Source organism: Erythrolamprus reginae, chromosome 1 (genome assembly GCF_031021105.1).
Source record: "Erythrolamprus reginae isolate rEryReg1 chromosome 1, rEryReg1.hap1, whole genome shotgun sequence".
NCBI lineage: Eukaryota > Metazoa > Chordata > Lepidosauria > Squamata > Dipsadidae > Erythrolamprus > Erythrolamprus reginae.
The window spans coordinates 182504738-182525726 of record NC_091950.1 but is presented as its reverse complement, the minus strand read 5'-3'; the positions used below and the strand labels follow the sequence as shown (position 1 = coordinate 182525726).

General features: G+C 36.1%; 1 protein-coding gene across 1 annotated transcript in view; it reads left to right on the top strand.

The window, feature by feature from the left end:
- PLA2R1 (phospholipase A2 receptor 1) overlaps positions 1 to 20989 on the top strand; it is a 90169-nt gene that overhangs the window by 27703 nt on the left and 41477 nt on the right. Inside the window, exons 10-16 of the mRNA XM_070731607.1 lie at positions 2240 to 2349; positions 4403 to 4572; positions 8761 to 8975; positions 12724 to 12869; positions 15982 to 16066; positions 18062 to 18194; positions 20525 to 20560. Coding sequence (XP_070587708.1) covers positions 2240 to 2349; positions 4403 to 4572; positions 8761 to 8975; positions 12724 to 12869; positions 15982 to 16066; positions 18062 to 18194; positions 20525 to 20560 — 895 coding nt within the window. The remainder of the gene's footprint in view (positions 1 to 2239; positions 2350 to 4402; positions 4573 to 8760; positions 8976 to 12723; positions 12870 to 15981; positions 16067 to 18061; positions 18195 to 20524; positions 20561 to 20989) is intronic.

The following is a 20989-nucleotide window of genomic DNA, read 5'->3' as shown; positions in this document are numbered from 1 at the left end:
TACAACAATATAAAAATACAAATACAGTTTTTTTTAAAAGAAATCAAATATGGAAAATCTAAAACTACAAACCTCAGTTAAAAACCCATAACTCAATCAATCGAGGCAATACACATACATACCATTCTATGTAATTTGGTCATGACAAATGTCAGTTTCATGGCCCCCAGGCCTGCTGGCAAAGCCAGATCTTCATGGCCTTTTGGAAGGCCAGTAGGGTGGGAGCAGTACAGACATTGGTGGGGGGGAGGTTTGGTTCCATAGAAGGCTCTCCCCCATAGTCCTGCCAACCTACATTGCTTAATTGACAGAACCTAGAGGAGGCCAACCCTATGTGATCTTATTGGTCTCTGGGAGGTATGCGACAGGAGACAGTCCCGTAGATAGTCTGGTCCTAAGCCATGTAGGGCTTTATAGGTGATAACCAACACCTTGAATTGTGACCAGAGACTAATTGGTCACCAGTTCAGCTCATGGAGTGTAAGTGTTATATGGGTGTATTCTGGACTATTTGCAATCTCCGAACACTATTTGCAGTCTCCAGATATTATAACTTTTAACATAACAAAAACATGCTTATTTTTTCTTGTCCAAATATGTGTTGAAAATACAAAACCCATGGGTTATAATTGCTTTTTAGTAACACATTCTCATTTGTGCTATATTAATATTTTGACTGGCATATGTAAATCTTGATAGCCTTCCCAGAGTGTTAAACTATCATATATCTCCATAATTAATTAAATAATTAAAAAAAACATTGTGGTGGGTTGAATCAGAAAAATTACAGATTAAATTTTAGGTTCATTCAAACTTTTAAAATAGCTGAGAAATATTTTACCATTTACCAAAGCATAAAATAAGAAGATACCAACTTTTCTTGGTTAATGAATTAACATGATCCCCCAGCCATGATCAAATCAGTTACTTCTATATTTGTAGTAGATCAGAATCAATAAATTGACTGCATTAATCAATTTATTATTATTTTCAATTTTTTTCTGAATTAATCTATGGATGGGTGATTGTTTCCTTTTACAATTACAATTTATCATTGATTCTCTGAATGATTTGGTAGCGTACAAATTAAACTAGTCAGATTTTCAATGGGATAAAATATGCATGGTTCAATGGCTCTCAATACTCTGATCCTGTGCATTGATGTATTACTTTCTTGACTGAACAGAGCATCCAAAGCTTGCCTCAATGATGAATGTGCATGGAAGCCATCTCTTTAAAATTGCCTATTTTATCTTCTGAACATATAGAGGTAGAAATTATAAAGACCTTGCATTCCTCTCTACTATGCTCTCCATAAAATAGGCCAGAACAAGAAAGGGTAAGAAATAAGCTTAACATTGCCTGCCCTGAGTCTCTAGTACAAGGGTGTCAAACTTGCATTGTCACATGATGTATCCCGACTCTCCCCCCCCCCCCCCCGCAGGTCATTAAACTGGGTATGGGCATGGCCGGCTTGTGGTGCATCTCGCCTGTGGGCTGCAAATTTGACACCCATGCTCCAACATAAGAGGCCAGAAAGGTAAATGATGCCAGGCTTTCAAGACTATGAACATATCCTATATCAATGTACAGTGTTCCCTCGATTTTCACAGGTTCGAACTTCGCAAAAAGTCTATACCACGGTTTTTCAAAAATATTAATTAAAAAATACTTTGCGGGTTTTTTCCCTATACCACGGTTTTTCCCACCCGATGACGTCACATGTCATCGCCAAACTTTCATTCGACTTTAATAAATATTTTTTTAATAAACTTTAATAAATAAATATGGTGAGTAATGATCTAAATGGTTGCTAAGGGAATGGGAAATTGCACTTTAGGGGTTTAAAGTGTTAAGGGAAGGCTTGTGATCCTGTTCATAGCCAAAAATACTGTATTTACTTCTGCATCTCTATTTCGCGGAAATTTGACTTTCGCGGGCAGTCTCGGAACGCATCCCCCGCGAAAATCGAGGGAACACTGTAGTATAGTTCTAGCATTTCTTATGGTGTCTGTTTCCTTATCAGGCTTACCTCGAAGGTTTGAAAACTAGGCACAGAGCACTGAGGAACTAGAACTGAGCTACGTTCCTTCCCTGAACATTTTGCCTGACAGAAGCTTCCTGATTTAATTTTTTCATAATATTTAAATTTTATTTACAGATAGAGAGAGATGGAGAAATAATACACTAACAGTATACATAATAATAATTAATATTTACTTCAAATTTATTTTTGAAGGGATGGGAAAGACATGGTGGATATTGCTACAAGATTGATACAATCTCTCGAAGCTTTGAACATGCGTCCAGTGGCTATTATTGTCCTTCACTTGCAACAATAACAAGCAGGTAGCTCAATTTATTCAACAATATAAACTCTCCTGTGGTGAAACAGAGGTGGAATAATATCTTACAGGCTAAGAGTAAATGAAGACAGATACTCAGTTTGCTATTATTTGATTCAAGATGGATTTGGATAGAATTGAATAGAAAACACTGGGTCTGGAGAGTTCAGTGACAAGCATTATTCATCCATGAAAGAATTCTGTCATTTTACTTCTTAAGAGTACTGATTTTCAAAATCTTCATCAAGTGAAAGAGCTCGATGTTTGCTAACAATCCTAACAAACACATCCTTATTCTCTCCAGTTGCAGCTATTTTATGTAAGTTGTTTACATTGTTAAATTATATATGAACAACTAGTTTTAAGCAATAAGAAAGAATATTCATTTTTGTTTTAGCAGGAAAAAAAATTCGTATGTCAGATGTAATTCATTTATATGACTTCTCTTGAGGCTGAGGAAGCAAAATTGTTTATTCACTTATATATCAAAGGAAGAATCCATTTGATTAATCATTTAAACTAAAAAGGGGTCTTCTGACTGCATTAATTTTGTGTTGTATTAAAAATTGAATTGCTTGCTTTTATACATGGTTAGCAATTTTGGGATTATATAGAATTAACCATAGCACATCTACCAGTAGATGTTTAAATTAAAGTTTTTGTAACTTCAGTCATTCATTTTTTGCTGTTGTGATTGGCAGGCAGAAAAGATCGGAATTGTAAGGCTGTACAAACCACTAAATACCCCGTAGATCGGGGCTACACTCCAATATCAGACCCTTTGCTTTTATCTAGAGTAGAAATGGGTACAAAAGAAATGCTTAGCTATATACAGTATTTTAAAATGGAAGAATAACACACTAACCACGTTATTTGGAACTTTGGGTAATTACTACTAGATATATTAAGATTACTGCTAGATATATCTACTACTAGATATATTAAGGGGCGTACATAAGTGCACTAGAGTGCCTTCCGTCCCCTGTCCTATAGTCTCTCCTATATCTCATATTTCTTCTCTACTATATCCTCTATAACCTTCATTGTGTATTATTGTGTATTGGACAAAATAAATAAATAAATAATAAATATAGAAATAAATAGTCTCTCATGGAGTAATAAGTAAGTAATTTAGGCTTTATAATTCAAAGCATCATATTACAAATAAAGTCACAAAATAAGAAGGGGAAGCTATACAGTGTTTCTTCTAATTTTTTTGGGGGGTGGGCGGAAAAGTATAGTGTTTGAGCGGCAGTCCCTTCGGGACTGGGCGGTACAGAAATAATAAATAAATAAATAAACAAACAAACAAACAAACAAATAAAAACCCACCCTGTTTTGCCTCAGATAATTTCAAAATAAAATACTGTACTGTGTGTCTATAACAGTGAGCTCATAATAGGGCAACTCTATCAATATCAAAATGCCACTTAAATAGTTGAGCTAGTTTCTAACTAGATTAAGATTTTCTTTCTCTCTTCCTTACTCCCATTCTTTTTCTTTCTCTTTTCCTTCCTCTCTTTTTTCTATCTGTTTCTTTCTCTTCCTCTCTCTCTCCTTCCCTCTCACTCTTTCCCTCTCGGCTTCTGGGCAGGTTTGGAAAACTCTGAGTTGATGATGATTTTTAAGTGAGTGATTGTTCACTGCTCAGCTTAGAGGGAACTATGAAGCTATACTGTAGTAGCCATTTGTAATTGCCATTTGAAGTTATATTCCAAAATACATTTAAAAAGTCTGTGCCATGTAGTAATTAGTTGACTTTCCTTGCAGCAACAGACTGAAAAGGTCTTTTCCAATCTACTAGCTTTGCTTGGAGTAATTAGAAACATGCTTTTATTTCAGCAGCATGGCTCTTGAGTACTTAACATTGTTTAAAATTATATTTTTGCATCTGGAATATCTTGTGCCTATGAAATTTAGTTTCTTTCAGCACATTGTTGTTAGGAAAGATTGTTCCATTAAGTGCTATTTTTTTCTATGGCTGAGAAAGATGACAAAAGCTACTTATTAAATGATAATTCAGGGTATTTAATTTTAATAATATTGAATCCTATAAGGTTTGAACAAGGTTTCCTGAACAGTATGATTCATCATCAAGGGAACACTGACAGTCCTTATTTTTGGATAGCACTTCAAGATCTAAACAGTACAGGGGAATATGCTTGGCTCACTGAAGATGGGAAACATCATCTTGAGATCTACACAAACTGGAGAAAGTATCAACCTAGTGAGTTGAACCTTTTGTCCATTGGCAATTAGTATTAGTAAATTTGGGGGAGATATACTTACCAATTTTCTGCATTTTCTAAATTTAAAATCTTTAATTGGTGGTCTTCCTTTAAACAAGAGTTGAATTTTTTTTTTAAAGTAACAATCAAATGTGCATTCAAATATTCAAAAAATACTTTGTTTCATCAGTTAAAAGAAAATCGTATTCTTTTTATATAACAGATTTCAATATTTGACAACCTTGCATTATTTCAAAAGTAAGAAGTAAAGTGCCTGTCACTCCTGATTAGTACCCTTATTTGTGAAGGAAGTTTTACTCTAGTAATAACTGGACATTGAAATACTTCCCACCCAGCTGTAACTTAAGAAAAACATTAGCTAAGAGAGGAACAACTGTTTTCTAAGCAAGTTAATTAGAAGGGGTAGTAGTTACCTCTATTCAATTGTATGTATGAAGGAGTTAAAAAAACATGGATTATTATGAGCACTATTTCTATTGAAAGAATATATATTGAATATTAACTATCTATTGAAAAAATAGTGCAAAAATCAGGAAGCAGCAGTTCCAGAAGAATATATAACAACTAAATTGCTCAAACTTGGAAAAAAGCGTGGGAATGTTATATCTTGTCCCTTCTTGTATTAGTCTAACATACATGTGGCACCTGACATCATTTTGATGGATGGAGGCAAGGAGCACTTAGGTAAATTGTTGCTGAAGGTAGAAAAAAGAAGTCTAAAAACCTATCTGTTGCTTAGGGTTAAAAATAACTCTTAAGGTTATATCAGTACATAGTATCAACAAATCCAAATAGAAAATACTTTGAAAATACTGCGGTATATCAGACTGTCTTCCTACTAGGCCTAAAAATTCCAGAGGCATGCTGACTATAGTCATTAGAGAAAGAGATGTTTGCTGCCTGGAAGAAAGGCAAATATATCTAAACAAAATATAAAAGTGCAGAAACATCACACTGACAAAAATATATGTATTGTGAAGGTCAGTTTTCCAAGTTGTAATATATGACTGAAAACTCAAAAGTATTGAAAAATCCCCCTCTGAATTATGATGCTGGAGAAAATGCTGGGAATAACAAATTATTAAATAGATGAAGTAAACTGGACTGCTTATTGGAACTACAGTATTCACAATAAAGTCTAAAATATTTAAAAACTCATAATATGAAAGTAGGAGACACTGGAGAGGATGCTTGTAAAAAATGAAGTCAATTGAAAAGGAGGTTGAGACAAGATACAGTAAGTGGTGGCATAAGCCGCCCCGAGTCTTCGGAGAGGGGCGACATACAAATCTAAGTAATAAATAAATAAATAAATAAATAAATAAGTTACAATCAGTGATCATAAAATATGAACATTTAAGAACTCAGAGACACACAATCTTAGTACAGTACTCCTAGATATCCATTGGATTTCAAAGGATTGGAATCAATTGAACGGTTGAATAACAACATGAGCTAATTTTGAGTAGAAATTTTTGTAAGTAATCAATACAGTTACACAGCACTGTATTTTTTGCAGTTCAGTTGTCTGAATGTTTACTCAGAACATTCAATGACATGTTATTTGATGATTAGAGCTTATCTCTATAACACGAATCTTGTTTGTTTTATATTTACTAAAGAATGTGTTATGCACGTGTTTGAAGGTTTAACAGGTCTCTGTGTGCTTCAGCTTTCACTTTTCACTTCTCCATATTCACTTTTTAAAAATCTGTTAGTTTACCGGTATTTTAAAAAACAAACAAATAAATTCAGTTGGAGCTTGAAATAAGACAAATGGGGGAAAGATAAGAACAGAAATGAAGACTACCTGTATACTGCATGGTTAACATAACAGAATGCAACCCAACATAAAACATAACAAACTTTGACCTGAATGCTAACACCTTAGAATTATATATATATATACAGTATATATATAAATAGATCCAGGTATATATCCATGCATATCCAATTTTAAAGTTATATTGGTAACCTAAGACACTGATTAATTCCATATATATTTGAAATATAGCATTTTTAGTTTTTGAAGAGAATTACAGTACTCTTATTTTTCAAGAGTGACCTCTACTGGTTAAATAAAGTGAAAATATAAATTACTTTCAGAGCCTTGTTATTTGGCAGTGTGGCATTACATTTTTATCCTAATTAATTAAGGATTTAGAGGGAGCTATCCAACCTTGATTGATTTCAAAACCTATCAGAATAAAACCTGATTAGTGCTATGATTAAGAGACTACCAGAAAATAATGTAAACTGGGGAGTCAAAAAATTAAAAAACAAAACAAAGCGAGTGGCAATCTATTTACATACTGTTAATAAGAAAACAATCTGTATGTCACCAGGTAGTCTTTTGGAGTTAAGATCAACTCAGAGAAGACCTTATTTTTTAAAAAATCTGTATTTTTTAAAAGAATGTTTCCATAAGTTTTATGACAAAATTTACATATGAAATGTCCATGTTTCTTGGCAACACCTTTACTTTTATAGTATAGATCTGTAACGACAAACCTATGGCATGCATGCCAGATGTGGCTGGCTGGAGAGAGAGGGGGGGGGAGGCAGAGAGAGAGAAAGAGGCAGAGAGGAAAGGAGGGAAAGAGCTGGGGAAAGAGGAGGGGGGAGGGAAAGAGAAATGATATTACAAAAGTTTTTTTTAATTGTTGCTAAACATAATATTTTAAAAGCAGAGGGGAAAATGAAGGGGCATAAAAGTGCATTTATCAGGGTTTTTTTCTTAGAACAATTAGCAAAACTCTGCATTTTTAAATCTTTAGTTTAGGTAGTAAAACCTCATTTATTCAGATTAAATTGCCATGTTGGCACTTTGAGATAAAATAAGTGGGTTTTAGGATGCAGTTTGGGTACTCGGTCTTTAAAAGGTTCGCCATAACTGGTATAAATTCTGACACCCAACTATGATCAAATTCTAGCAAAGGAAATGAGAATGAGAATGGCAACATAATTTCAAGTGTACTTCAGCTTAATAATGACCTAGTAATGTGTACTTAGACCTAGACTTAGAATAACTTTATTGTCACTAACACTAATCGGCATACATTAAAATGAAATTTCTTTGCATAAAGCTCTCCAATATACACTATATAAACATGACAAAATAAATAAATAATACACAATTGTGCATTATGCATAGACCCACATATATTATAATGGAAAAACAACAGAGTCTTGTTCAGATTTATGTGCATAGCAAGAAAAATGAACCTTGAGAGATTACCAGACGGATGGCATAGGGAACAAAGCTGTTACAGAATCCGGTAGTTCTGTTAGAAATACTTCATAACCTCTTTTCAGAGGGGAGCAACAGAAACAGACCATGAAGGGGGTATGTGGGTTCTCTAACAATGTTTGAGCTCTAAGCATATAGCGGTTATAAGCAGTATCCTGAATGACAGGAAGCCAGCTTCTTATAATATTCTCGACTTTCCTTACCACTCTCTGAATGGCATTTCTCTCTGAGGCACTGCAGGCATGAAACCAAACAATGATGTAATTTAGTATAGTTAGCTTGATTTCCAAGTCTATATTTTTGTAGCACAGTAAATATTTTAAAAGTTCATTTCCGGTCATGATTAGAACAGTCTCTAAATAATTTTCAGCGTAGGTACTTTTGGGGGATCTAGGACAACTTGCCATGGGCAAAATTTGAAAAATAACTAAATTGTCCTGTCAACAATTTTAATTTATATTGCAAAAATACTACTGAACCAGCTAATGTCATGTATTATTTACAACTTAAACAATGAACTGCAAAAAGAAATGAGACAACTTTACTTGCTAAGCATTTGACAGAATGGATTAAACTTGAAAACATACAATACTATCATAAATTAGATTCATCCATCCAGCCTTGAAACACATTGGCTAAAATTATTTTCTAAACCAAATAAGGGGAAAAAATCCCCAATGTCAAAAAAGAACTACGATGCATTTCATTGGTAACATATAATGTTTAAAAAGCTAAAATCTTTTTCCTTTCCAGGATAAATTTTAGTAACCAGACAAGACATAATTCTAGTCTATACTGTAATATTGCAATTATTCTTAACACTAAAGATTTGGGACATTTTATGCACGTTTTGTATTAGGAAAAGTAATATTTGTATTTATTGATAAATATCTTTGCTCCTTCTGCACCATTTTAGGATATCCTGGAGGATGCGTTGTTATGAGGCAGGAAGAACCCATCGGCATGTGGGAGGTCAAAAATTGTACAACATTCATGGCTAAATCACTGTGTAAACAAGATGTTAATTTCCGTGAAAAAAGTGATACCAACAAGCAACCAAATTATGAGGAAAGTTTTAATTATTGTATGCATGGATGGGAATCAGACCGTTATCTGCTGAACTGCTATAAGGTGAAAAATATTAAATAATTTCATGGAAAACCCAAATAAAATGAATCTAGAGATCCATTGCCATTTTAATTAAACATGGGATAATAATAAAAATATGTGACATTGATTTTATTAATTAAAAATCAATAGTTTGATTTTGCTATTAATACTCCTAATTTGTTTCTTGTTAGACTAGTAAAATTTTATTATATATTGTGATTCTTTAGTATTAAGCTGCCTTCCTAGAAGACACTTTCATTGATGATGGATGCTCTTTGCGAATTGATTATGTGCTGAAAAGTCAGTATCAATTCTTGACAATCACATACAACAGATTTTCTTCATGGTGCTTTTTCCCTAACTTTGTCCTTCATGCCTTCCAAAGATGACTTATCTAAAAAGCTAGGTTTTCACATATCCAAAATAGGATAATCTGGGCCTAGTTATTTATGCCTCAAGTGAGAATCCTGTATTTATTTGTGAGATTTCTTTGTTCTCTCAGCTGTACATTTGTCCTCTCAGCTGTACATTTACAACACCAAAATTCAAAAATGTCCATAAACTGTTTCTTCATAGTCCAGTTTTGTGAATATTATATTAATATATATATATATGAATAAATAAGATACCATGTAGTGTAGGAATTCCAGTGGTGGGTTCCTACTGGTGTGGTAGGCGACTCTGTTCCAGTAGCGTCCACCAATTTGTGTGCAACCACTCCATTCAGTTGGGCACCGCCATATTTTTTCTTAAATTTTTGTGCTTTTTTGCTTCCTGCACATGTGTAGAAGCAAAATCTTGTGAAGGGATGCTTGTGCGCATGCAGTTTTAGCAATTGTTTGCTTCTGCACATGCCCAGAAGCAAAAGATCACCAAAATTGCACATGCATGAGCGTCCTTTTGCAAGTTTTTGGTGCATTTTTGCTTCCTGTGCATGTGCAGAGTCAAAACCATGCGATGGGTGTGTGCGCAGGAACGCACATTGGCGCACCCAAATCAAGAGGATGTGCATGCAGCACACTGGTATTCAGGTAACCTCACCTTGCCGCTGAGAGGCTCCCAACCTGTAGACCATGAGGGGTTTGCAACCGGGCCAGGGAAATGACTAGCAAGCACAAATGTGCATCCTCACTTGTGTGAGCTGTGTGTGAGTGCATGTGCGCACTCTATTTGCATGAGTGGCAGGCATATGTGCATTCCTTTTGCACAAATGGAGCTCTGCGTGCATGTGCGCAAACTTGCCATCAGTTCAAGGTGAAACCATCCCCTCTTCTCCTTGCCAGTACGCAAACCCTGAAACATTAGGAAACTGATGTAGTGCATCATCTGCCATTTTATTTACTTTAGATTAACAGCAACAATTAAAATGATGATGATGGGGACGGTGTTTCTGTGTACTGATATTTCTATGTAGCACTCTTCTTTCTTTCTTTCTTTCTTTCTTTCTTTCTTTATTTATTTATGATTATTTATTTATGATTATTTATTTATTTATGATTATTTATTTATTTATTTATGATTATTTATTTATTTATGATTATTTATGATTATTTATGATTATTTATTTATTTATTTATTTATTTATTTATTAGATTTGTATTCCGCAGACTTTCCGTAGACTCTTCCCTCAATGCTAGCAGCCACTACTGCCCCTTCTCCATCTCCGTTTCCGCTGGTGGCTGATCTCGTGTGAAGAAAGGGGCTAGCAGAGAGGGGAGAGTGCAAGGTTGCTGCTTCTGGGATGAGGGCAGTGAAGAGCTACCAAAATTTTTACTCCCACACTGTGGGCGTGGCTTATGCAGGACGCCCTGCATTTTCTTTCAACATCTTTCAGTGCAAATTGGGTGCTCTGGGGTGGAGCTCTATTTTCGCTACCCCACTGCGTCCCCCCCCCCCGTCCAGGCAGTAGCCCATCTCTGGATGAGGGGACCCGGGATGCGTCTAGGTCCAGCTCACCCAGCTTCTCTTCTTCTCACAGCCAGCTTTCCCACTCTAGCTTGATGCAGGCTTCTTCTCCAGGCCTCTGTCTGTTTTCCTCCCGACAGCTGGACAAAGCAAGGCAAAAATCCAGCCCTCACTGGCACCCAGCTTCACTGACAGCGGGCTTGGAAAAAGCAATGTGAGCTGCATGGTCACCTGCGTGAAGCTAAACTGGGGAGGGAGAGAGTGCAAGCGAGCCAGCAGTGCTTCCCTCCAACCTTCACCCAAAACCCTGCACCGCATCTGGGGGCTGAAGTTGGAATTTCTTTCCCCTTCCAACTCGCACGTACCTTGGCAATGGGATGGTTTCTCTCTGCCTCCTTTTCTTGTTTTGTCTGCTGTATCAGCGCAAGGGGGATGAACTGAGCTTTGCTGCCCATTGCAGGCAGGAATCTCAAAGCCAAGAATTAACGTTTCTCGTGTAGCCAGCCCAGGTGCTAGATCAGCCCCCTGAAAACTGTCTCTCGAGGAGCCTGGCCAAACTTTTGCATACCACTCACTGAGGCGGAGGGTGGGGTGGAGCTAATAGGTGTCCAAGCGAAGAGCCTCCCTGATGGCCAGCGGCATCCCAACACTGGCAGCTCTGCAGGAAAAGAAACTGCTTTTTCTTTTTGTCGAGACAAGACAACGCAGATTACATTGTGGCTCTGAGTTGTAATGGCTTCAGGAGGAGGACGGGATCCTGCCTCCCCCATTATGAAGTGGGCAAGTGAAAAAGCTCACTCAATCAATTCCAACTTCACAAGATCTTTTTCTTTCGCAAGAAGTTAGAATTGATTGAGTGAAATGCAACTGAGAAACGCGATTGGAGCTGGACTGGGGCGACTGTGCACCATGTCTGGCACATGTGCCATAGGTTCGCCATCATAGATCTAATGCTTGTCCCTGCCAGCAATTCTATTCTTTTTATGACATTTGAATGTTCATGTTTTGTTTCCTGCGTGTTCAATAAGTCACAGTTTTTAATATTTTTACATTAATTACATCAGTGCTTATCCTTAAATTATGCTGATTACATAAAAATGAAATAAAAATGAAAATCACGTTTTTCTTCTTCAATAATTCATTTGACTTGAATTAAATCTCTGCCTCCATTTCTGCAGAGCAGGATCTATCTGTAAACATTTTGGGAATGTAATGCATAGAGAATATTTGTTAGCTTTCTTGCTTTTCGGTCCAACTGTCCTATTCAGCTTTATCCAGTTAATAATTCCAGCAGTATATCATAACATAGGTACCCAGTTATTGATGGCTTTGATGATGTTTCCACCATTTGTCTTTAGCATGTTTCTCATTCTTTGGATACATTCTTCGTAATCATATTTTTAATTTGTCCATGCTTGATGTTAACTATCTGTTAAATGCCCAGATACTAATGGGCTTCTGATGGTTTGGCCATTGGGCATTTCAATTCCGTTCCTATCTGTGATTTTATCCTGCTTTATTGCTACTGTAGGACATTTCTCTGGTCTAGATCAAATTCCATTGCTGTGTCTGTGCTAAAATTTGTTGCAAGTTTTGTCACGGACTGGATTTCAATTTCTGATTTTCCATCATGCTTCAGATCATCTATATTTTTAAAAGGTGAGATTTTATTAGCATTTTTCCTGTTGGATAGGCAAGACTTGTTTTCTTCAAAATCACAGAATGTTGCGCCAGAGCAATGACAGATAATAAGAGTGATAATAAGTTATGTTGACAAGCCCATGTTTTCATATTCAATTATTATCATCATCATCATAATTTTGCCTTGACTGTGTTTTCAGGCAGTGTTCAACTTATTTTACAGATATTCCATAGTGAAAAAGTATTAATGAAAAGAACTTGGGAGGAAGCAGAAAGTCTGTGTCAAGATTTTGGAGCACATCTTGCCAGTTTTAAACAAGTCTATGAAGAGAATTTTTTAAACAAACTTTTAAATATGATGTTTCATACGTAAGTCTTTGTGTTTAATTACTGGATCTGGGATTTCCCCCCCTAAAAAAGCTGAAAAAAGGATTACGTGATCTAGTTGTTTTATATACATTAACATTTAATACAACACAAATAGGATATTTTCACTGTAATAATAATAATAATAATAATAATAATAATAATATAATAATAATAATAATAATAATAATAATTTATTAGATTTGTATGACGCCCCTCTCCGAAGACTCTCTAATAGGTAATTAGGGAGGACAGCAAGACTTGCTTCAAATTGTCAGTGTCTTAACTTTATACCCTTTTTTAGAATTTTATTTTCTTTATTGTGGAGTCCTTGGTACTCTAGTCTGGCATGGCTACTTGCTTGCAGATGTTTCATTATCTGCCTAAATAACTCATTGCTAGTGAGTGTAGGATTTGCGCCCTGTTTAGAAACATAGAAACATAGAAGATTGACGGCAGAAAAAGACCTCATGGTCCATCTTGTCTGCCCTTATATTATTTCCTTTTATTTTATCTTAGGATGGATATATGTTTATCCCAGGCATGTTTAAACTCCGTTATTGTGGATTTACCAACCACGTCTGCTGGAAGATTGTTCCAAGTATCTACTACTCTTTCAGTAAAATAATATTTTCTCATGTTGCTTTTGATCTTTCCCCCAACTAGCCTCAGATTGTGATCCCTTGTTCTTGTGTTCACTTTCCTATTAAAAACACTTCTCTCCTGAACCTTATTTAATCCTTTCCCTTCTGTCCTCCAGACTATACAGATTGAGTTCATTAAGTCTTTCCTGATAAGTTTTATGCTTAAGATCTTTCACCATTTTTGTAGCCCGTCTTTGTTTATATACAATAGCTTGCCTTGCCAGTTTTGATATGGGTGCGCTGTTTGCTGGTTGCTTAATTAGGATTTTGTTTTCTGTCCATGCATATCAAGATGTTGTTTGCTGGAGAGGATCTATTCTGGATTTTTAGGAATGTAGTACAACAGAGTACAAACACAATATAGCAATCCAGAACACTAGATGAAGGAAACAGATTCCCTGTACAACATCTTCCAACAAAAAGGATGCCCCCACAATTTTATCTAAAAGGGTCTGACCACTCAACCCATTACAGCACAACCAACACAAACCATGAAAAAGTATCCTTTCCACATTACCATACATCAAAACACATCTCAGAAACAATCAGCGGGCTATTATTGTCACACAGCATCACTATAGTATACAAACCAACTAAACCCCTCTAAAATGTGATAATTATACCAAAGGTTCAGTAGATAGAATAAAAAAGCCAAGGAGTAAACAAAAAGATCAGAACCCATCCTCTACAGCAAACAACACCCAGATAAGGGGTGATTGACACCAAACAAATAAACAAAAAACAATACTCTAATCAATGAACTACTAAGGAGAAAATAACACCCTCATCACCACAGGGCATACTACTGAATAAATGGGTAAAAAAACCAATAATTCTCCAACACTGATTATGTTAACTAGTCCAGTAATGAAATGTATGCAAGCAAACAATGAAGCTCAAGGACTCCACTATTTAATCTTGAGCTACAAATATTCTCTCCTTTTTTTTCCCTTTATTTATGTGGGGAAATTGACATAATGATCCCCAAATTTATCTCTTAGACTTCTGTGACCCTTAGTACTTTTGCTGTGCTAGCAATCTTTTGGAATTCATTTTATTCACGTGTGAAACTTTAAGATAGAAGCTGTGTACTTTCTTTTTTTTCCTAAAGACAAGCCTGGAAAAGCAGCTTGAATATGTAAGAGATGAAATGAAATGAAAATATAGAAACACCGCACCATAAATCGATGGAACATAAAACCCCTAAAAACGAACTCGTACCTTCCTCAGAAATACCCAAAATGAACACAATATAATATACAGAACTATAGAAAATAAACACACAATTCCACACACTAGATACAAATACTTAATATTAAGTCGCTCAATAGTGATAGTTTATTTTTTTATTTTTTTATTTGATTTGATTTGATCTGATCTGATCTGATTTGAATGCCACCCCTCTCCATAGACTCAGGGCGGCTAACAACAGTAATAAAAAACAGCATGTAAAACCAATACTAAAACAACTAAAAAACCCTTATTGTAAAATCAAACATCCATACAAACAAACATACCATGCATGAATTGTAAAGGCCTAGGGGGAAAGAATATCTCAGTTCCCCCATGCCTGACGGCAGAGGTGGGTTTTAAGGAGCTTACGAAAGGCATACAACCATATTGTTACGATAGTTAACAATATGGTTGCCAAAATGTCTTTTATATAACAAATAAGTATATGTATATACTGAAAGAAAATAATAATTGATGATAAGCAAATAACTATGTGCTTATCTATTGAACTATCGAACACTAGTGAAACTGAACGCTTTATATGTTCTGTAGGTTTGTAAGCCGATTTGTCTACTTTCTTTCATTTTTCTTTCTTTGTTTTCTTTGTATGTTTTGTTGTTTAGATAGCTTTTTACATGTAGAAACTTAATAAAGATTATTTTTTAAAAAAATGCCTGTGTTAACTGCAGTCTTCTGAAGTTGCTTTTCCTATCACTAGAGTGCCTTTCTTCCATGCATTTATGCATATACTGGTTTGCTGCTTACAGCAGGGTTCCTAACCCCTGGGCCACATCCCAATACCAGGCCATGGCCCCTCTGGAATCTGGCTGAGCAAGTGATGGGTGAGTGTGTGCGTGTGGCCAACTCCATTTCCACAAGCAGCAGGTGAGCGCATGCAAGAATGAAGCTCCATTTATGCGCTTGCCACTTGCGTAAATAGAGCTGCGCACACATGCACACTCACCACCACTAGTGCAGAACCACCCTCTCTCCCATCCCATCACTGTCGGTCCGTAAAGCCAGAAAGGTTGGGGCTCACTGACTTATAGATATGTGCTGCATGTTTTTCAAAAATGTCAGAAAGGAGTGACTCAAAGATTTCATCATAGTGCCCAGCATGCAACCTGTTCTGGTTTAAGAAAGTATGTATAAGTACTGGGAAAAAATTGAAGATAAATCAGGATAAAAGATACATAGTTTGCATTTGTGTCATGAGGTTTATTTCTTTTTAACCACAGAGATGATGAAAGACAATTCTGGATTGGATTTAACAAAAGGAATCCATTATCTGGAGGAGCCTGGGAATGGTCTGATAGAACTCCTGTAAATATTATTTTATTTACTCATTGTCCTACAGGCAAGAAACGGGGTTGTGTCCAGGTTGCTTTTGCAGCTTCCTATCTAGTTTTAATGATTGCTCTTTGTGTGTTTTACTCCAGTTATCTTATTAGTTTAAGAAGCACAGAAGAATGTAGTGGTTTTGAAGTTCAAGTAGTCCTTGACTTATGACCTCAATTGACCCCAAAATTTCTGTTGCTAAGTGAGACATTTGTTAAGTGAGTTTTGCCTCATTTTACAACCTTTTTGGCCACTGTTGTTAAATGAATCACTGCAGTTGTTAAGTTAGTAACGTAACTGGTAAGTGAATCCAGCTTCCCCATTGACTCTGCTTGTTAGAAGGTCATGTCCGCTCCGAGTCTACGGAGAGGGGCGGCATACAAATCTAATTAATTAATAAAATAAAATAAAATAGATATGATGATGATGATGATGTCAGGGAATCATGTCAGTATGACCTCAGGACACTGCTACCCATCATAAGAATGAGTCAGTTGTCAAGTATCTGAATTTTGACCGTGGGAATGTTGCTAGGGTGGTAAATGTGAAAAATGGTCATAAATCATTTTTTTCAATGATACTGTAACTTTGAATGTTCGCTAAATGAACTGTTGTAAGTCAAGGAAGTTATATTGCCAAAAATCCTTATAGATGTAATGTGTTCTTGAGAATCTTAAATGCACAGTATTTTATCTTGTAATACTTCTCTGAGGAAAAATGTGTCTGGCCCGTTGAAAAAACATACAGAATCTATTAACAATTTTAACAGGAAATAATAGTACAAAAGATATCAAAGTTTTAGCATGGCATAGCATTCACGAAATCAGATCCCTAATGCATTAACACATGTTTGCTTCAAGGCTTATGAAGTGATTGTCTAATGGGTTTACCTGAATGGCAAACAAATAAAAAGGAACTGGATTTTAGATAGCTTCAATATGGCTGCCCCATTTTATTCCTTACTTAATCTAATATTTGTTTAAAAGCTCTTTTTCAGATTTGACGGATGTTTATTAGCAAATAATCTCTCCCAACTTGCAAAATATAATGGTGTCAAACAGGTTATTTTACTATGTAAATTCACCTCAGGATGATACGTTCTTGAAGCAAATTTTCATAGGGAGATATTAGAACTCTCTGGTATCTGGAACTTTCTTAACAATTTTTCAGTCACTTTCCAGAAGTCTTTCTGTCTAAGAATCAAAGATAAAATTTGGGACTGTAACAATTCTAATTTTATAACCATCTGTCTGAGTTCCGATCAGGATATATAAATTAGGTTAATAAGTAAGTAAGCAAGCAAATACATAACTAAATATGTAAATAAATAGATAAATATAAATAAATAGATAAATAGTTAGATAAATACATAAGATAGCATAAGATAATAGTGTCAGAATTGGGTTAAGGAGTATAAGTTGCAATTAAATTATTGTTGTAAGACGCCCTGAGTCCTATGGGATTGGGCAGCATATAAAACAAACAAACAAATAAACAAATAAATAAACAAGCTCATGTCCCACTGAGAGTCTCCTCTAAGCAAGATGGGCAGCAAACAAATCAATCAATCAAACAAACAAACAAACAAACAAACAAATAATCTTGTCATTTATTGGTCAATCACACTTCTCGAGGTTCTAGAATCTTCTGAAAGATGTGATACCATATAGAAAGTTGTGAGAGAAGGGAGTTATTCAAATTAGGAGCATTAGCTGGAAGTTCTTCTGTCAGAAAAAAGCACTATTAGAGTCTTTTTATGGTTCATACATAGATACTTATTTTTACTAATAAAAAATCTTCAAATCCATGTTAATTCTATGACCATGTGTGTACTTTTCAATAAGCCATGTTTTGTTTAACCATATAGAGTTATTGAATAAGACAGAATTGATTATGTTATCACCATATGTAATTCTATTTTGATATATTAAAGTTAATCTCTGTATCATGCTTCAGATTTAATGCATACTTCTGTGGCAGGTTTCATCTGCCTTTTTAGAGAAAGCTTCTATTGAAGATAATGTGAAGAACTGTGCAGTATATAAAGCTAATGGAACTATTTTGCCACTGCACTGCAATTCAGAACGTGAATGGATATGTAAAATACCAAAAGGTAAGGAAGCATTTGAACAACATTTTGCAATATGTGCTTCTTAAAATGATACATAGTCACTGTTTCATTAGATGGGAAGCAGTACTCAACAGCAGATATAAGTCTTTGCATGATGAACGGAATCTCAGATTCAGTTTATCAATTTAAATAGCCCCAATTTACCACCAAAAATTCCATTCCATTCCAGTGCAGTCGTTAACCACAATTTCATATGATTGTACCAAATTATGCTATTGATTCCATCTGTAGTTGTTAAGTGAATCACATGGTTGATCAACATGACCTCACATGACCTTAACTTGCAACTTCCTTCCAGCTTCCCCATTGACCTTGCTTGTCAGAAGCCAGCTGTGAAGGTCACAAATAGCAAACATGTGGCCACTGGATGTTGCAATAGTCCTAAATACTGTACCAGTTGTGAAGTGTCCAAATCGCAATAATGTGACTATGGGAACACTGTGATTGCCACAACTTCCAGGACTTGTTATAAACCTCTCTTTTCAGTGCCTTCAAAATTCTGAATGGTTGCTGAACAACTAATGAATAAGCAAGGACTACCTGTATCTCAAGTTTTAAATAAAGGGCTTAGAAATTAAAGAAAGAGAAGCTGCTCTTGAATTCATTTGAATGTTGTGGTCAGTGCTTTGAGTTGGGCAAAATTTGTGTTTTAGTTCAACATATCTAAAAAGAACCTGCTGCATGGGCTATGGCTGTAATGATGAACCTGCATACCACAGGAGGGCATGTGAGATATTGCCCTATGTCAGTTCCAGCATGCATGCTCGCACTACTCAACTGATTTTCAGCTTTGGGAAGGCTTCAGCTTCTCTGAAGCCCCAGAATGCAAAAACCTGCCCAAACCAGAAGTTCAGAAAAATGGGTTTCCAGTTTGCCTGTTTTTCTCTCGGGCTCTCTGGTAAACTCTTCCCAAAAATTCACAGGTACAAATTTCAGACACACACACGTTTGAAAATTCAAAACAATGTTCTTTATAATGAAAATTCACTGAAACTAAGCCCTCTTTTGGTATAGCAAAGAGCACTGGTCTCCAAACAACCTGGTAATTTGTACAAGTCCCTTATCAGTTCTGTGATACTTAGCTTGCAGCTGTGAGGTAATTCACAGTCCTTCTTCTTTCACAAAGTGAAACACACTTTGCTCTGGTTTAGTTTCAAAGCGGGGAAAAATCAGCACACAAAGATCAAAGTCAGCAAAGCAGTCATGAAACACAAGGATCAGATAATCCTCCACAATGGCCAAACCCACAGGCTGCTATTTATAGCAGCCTCACTAATTACCACAGCCCCACCCAACCACAGGTGGCCTCATTTTCTTTGATAATCTCTCAGTTGTTGTTGCCTATGCATCGCTCTCCGCATGCGTGGCTGTATCATTAACTCTTGTTCTGAATCCAAGGAGGAGCTAGATAATTGATCTTCTGAGCTGTCTGCCACACTCTCCTCCTCCCTGTCACTCATGTCTTCTTGGTCAGAAGAGCCTTCATCAGCAGATTCCACCGGGGGCAAAACAGGCCTGCAGCATGTGGATGTCTCCCCCACATCCACAGTCCTTGGGGCAGGAGCTGGGCCAGAGCTAACCACAACACCCATTGTACATTTTTTGCACTCCAGAGGGTTCAGGGAACCTTCCTGAAGCCCTGGAGTGCAAAAAAAACCAGCCCAACAGGCAAACCAGAAGTTCGGAAAAATGGACTGCTGGTTTGTCCATTGTGCTGTTTTTCGCACTCCGGAACCTTCAGGGAAACTTCCCTGAAGCCTTCATAGTGCAAAAAACAGCACAATGGGCAAACCAGCAGTCCATTTGTCTGAACCTCTGGTTTGGCTATTTTTTTCACCATCCCAGGCTTTAGTGAGGCCTGTGCACATGTGCGGGGATGGGGGAGATTATGCACATGCGCGTGGGCAGTGCGCATGCATGAGGGGGAGGGAATGGGCGTGGGCACATGCACACATGCTAGCACATGCACACATCCTTTTGGCACGTGAACCAAAAAAAGTTCGCCATCGCTGTTCTATGGCTTAATCTAGCATAGGACTGCTCCATTCAGTCTGCAGGATATCAACTGGATTATTTTTTATTCTTAATAATAATAGACTATTATGAAATTGATTCTATTATATATTTTAAGTATTTCTTTAATGCTTTAATGCTAATGAAAATTTAGTAATGAATATCTAAGAAAAATAATGACACTAAGTCAGAATATAGATAGTTAAATTATATTTTAATAGTGGCAAAAAAGAGGAAAGAGGAAGAAAAATCTGCATTATATTCTTCAAACCAAAACATTATTTTTGTTTCTGTTTCAGGTGTGAAACCCAAGACTCCACAATGGTATATTAATGGTATGGGTAAAAACATGTTTTTTCACCTACTGAAACTGTGTGTATGTATGTTTGTGTGTGTGTGTATGTGTGCATCCAATAAGCATCTTTTGGGGCTTTTTTCAGCACAGGCAGATTTCCTACAGATTTCATTTCAAAACAATAACAGGAAATACTTATGGTATAGAAATAACTTAGTACTGTAATCACAAAAAGCAGAACAGCATTTTATTAGAAGTGTGCAATAGGGTTGATATTCCTGGAGGGGTCTGTAATATGGTAAATGATTTAGCGTTACTAGATAAATGGTCAAAGCAATGGAAACTGCAGTTTAATGTTTCCAAATGTAAAATAATGCACTTGGGGAAAAGGAATCCTCAATCTGAGTATTGCATTGGCAGTTCTGTGTTAGCAAAAACTTCAGAAGAGAAGGATTTAGGGGTAGTGATT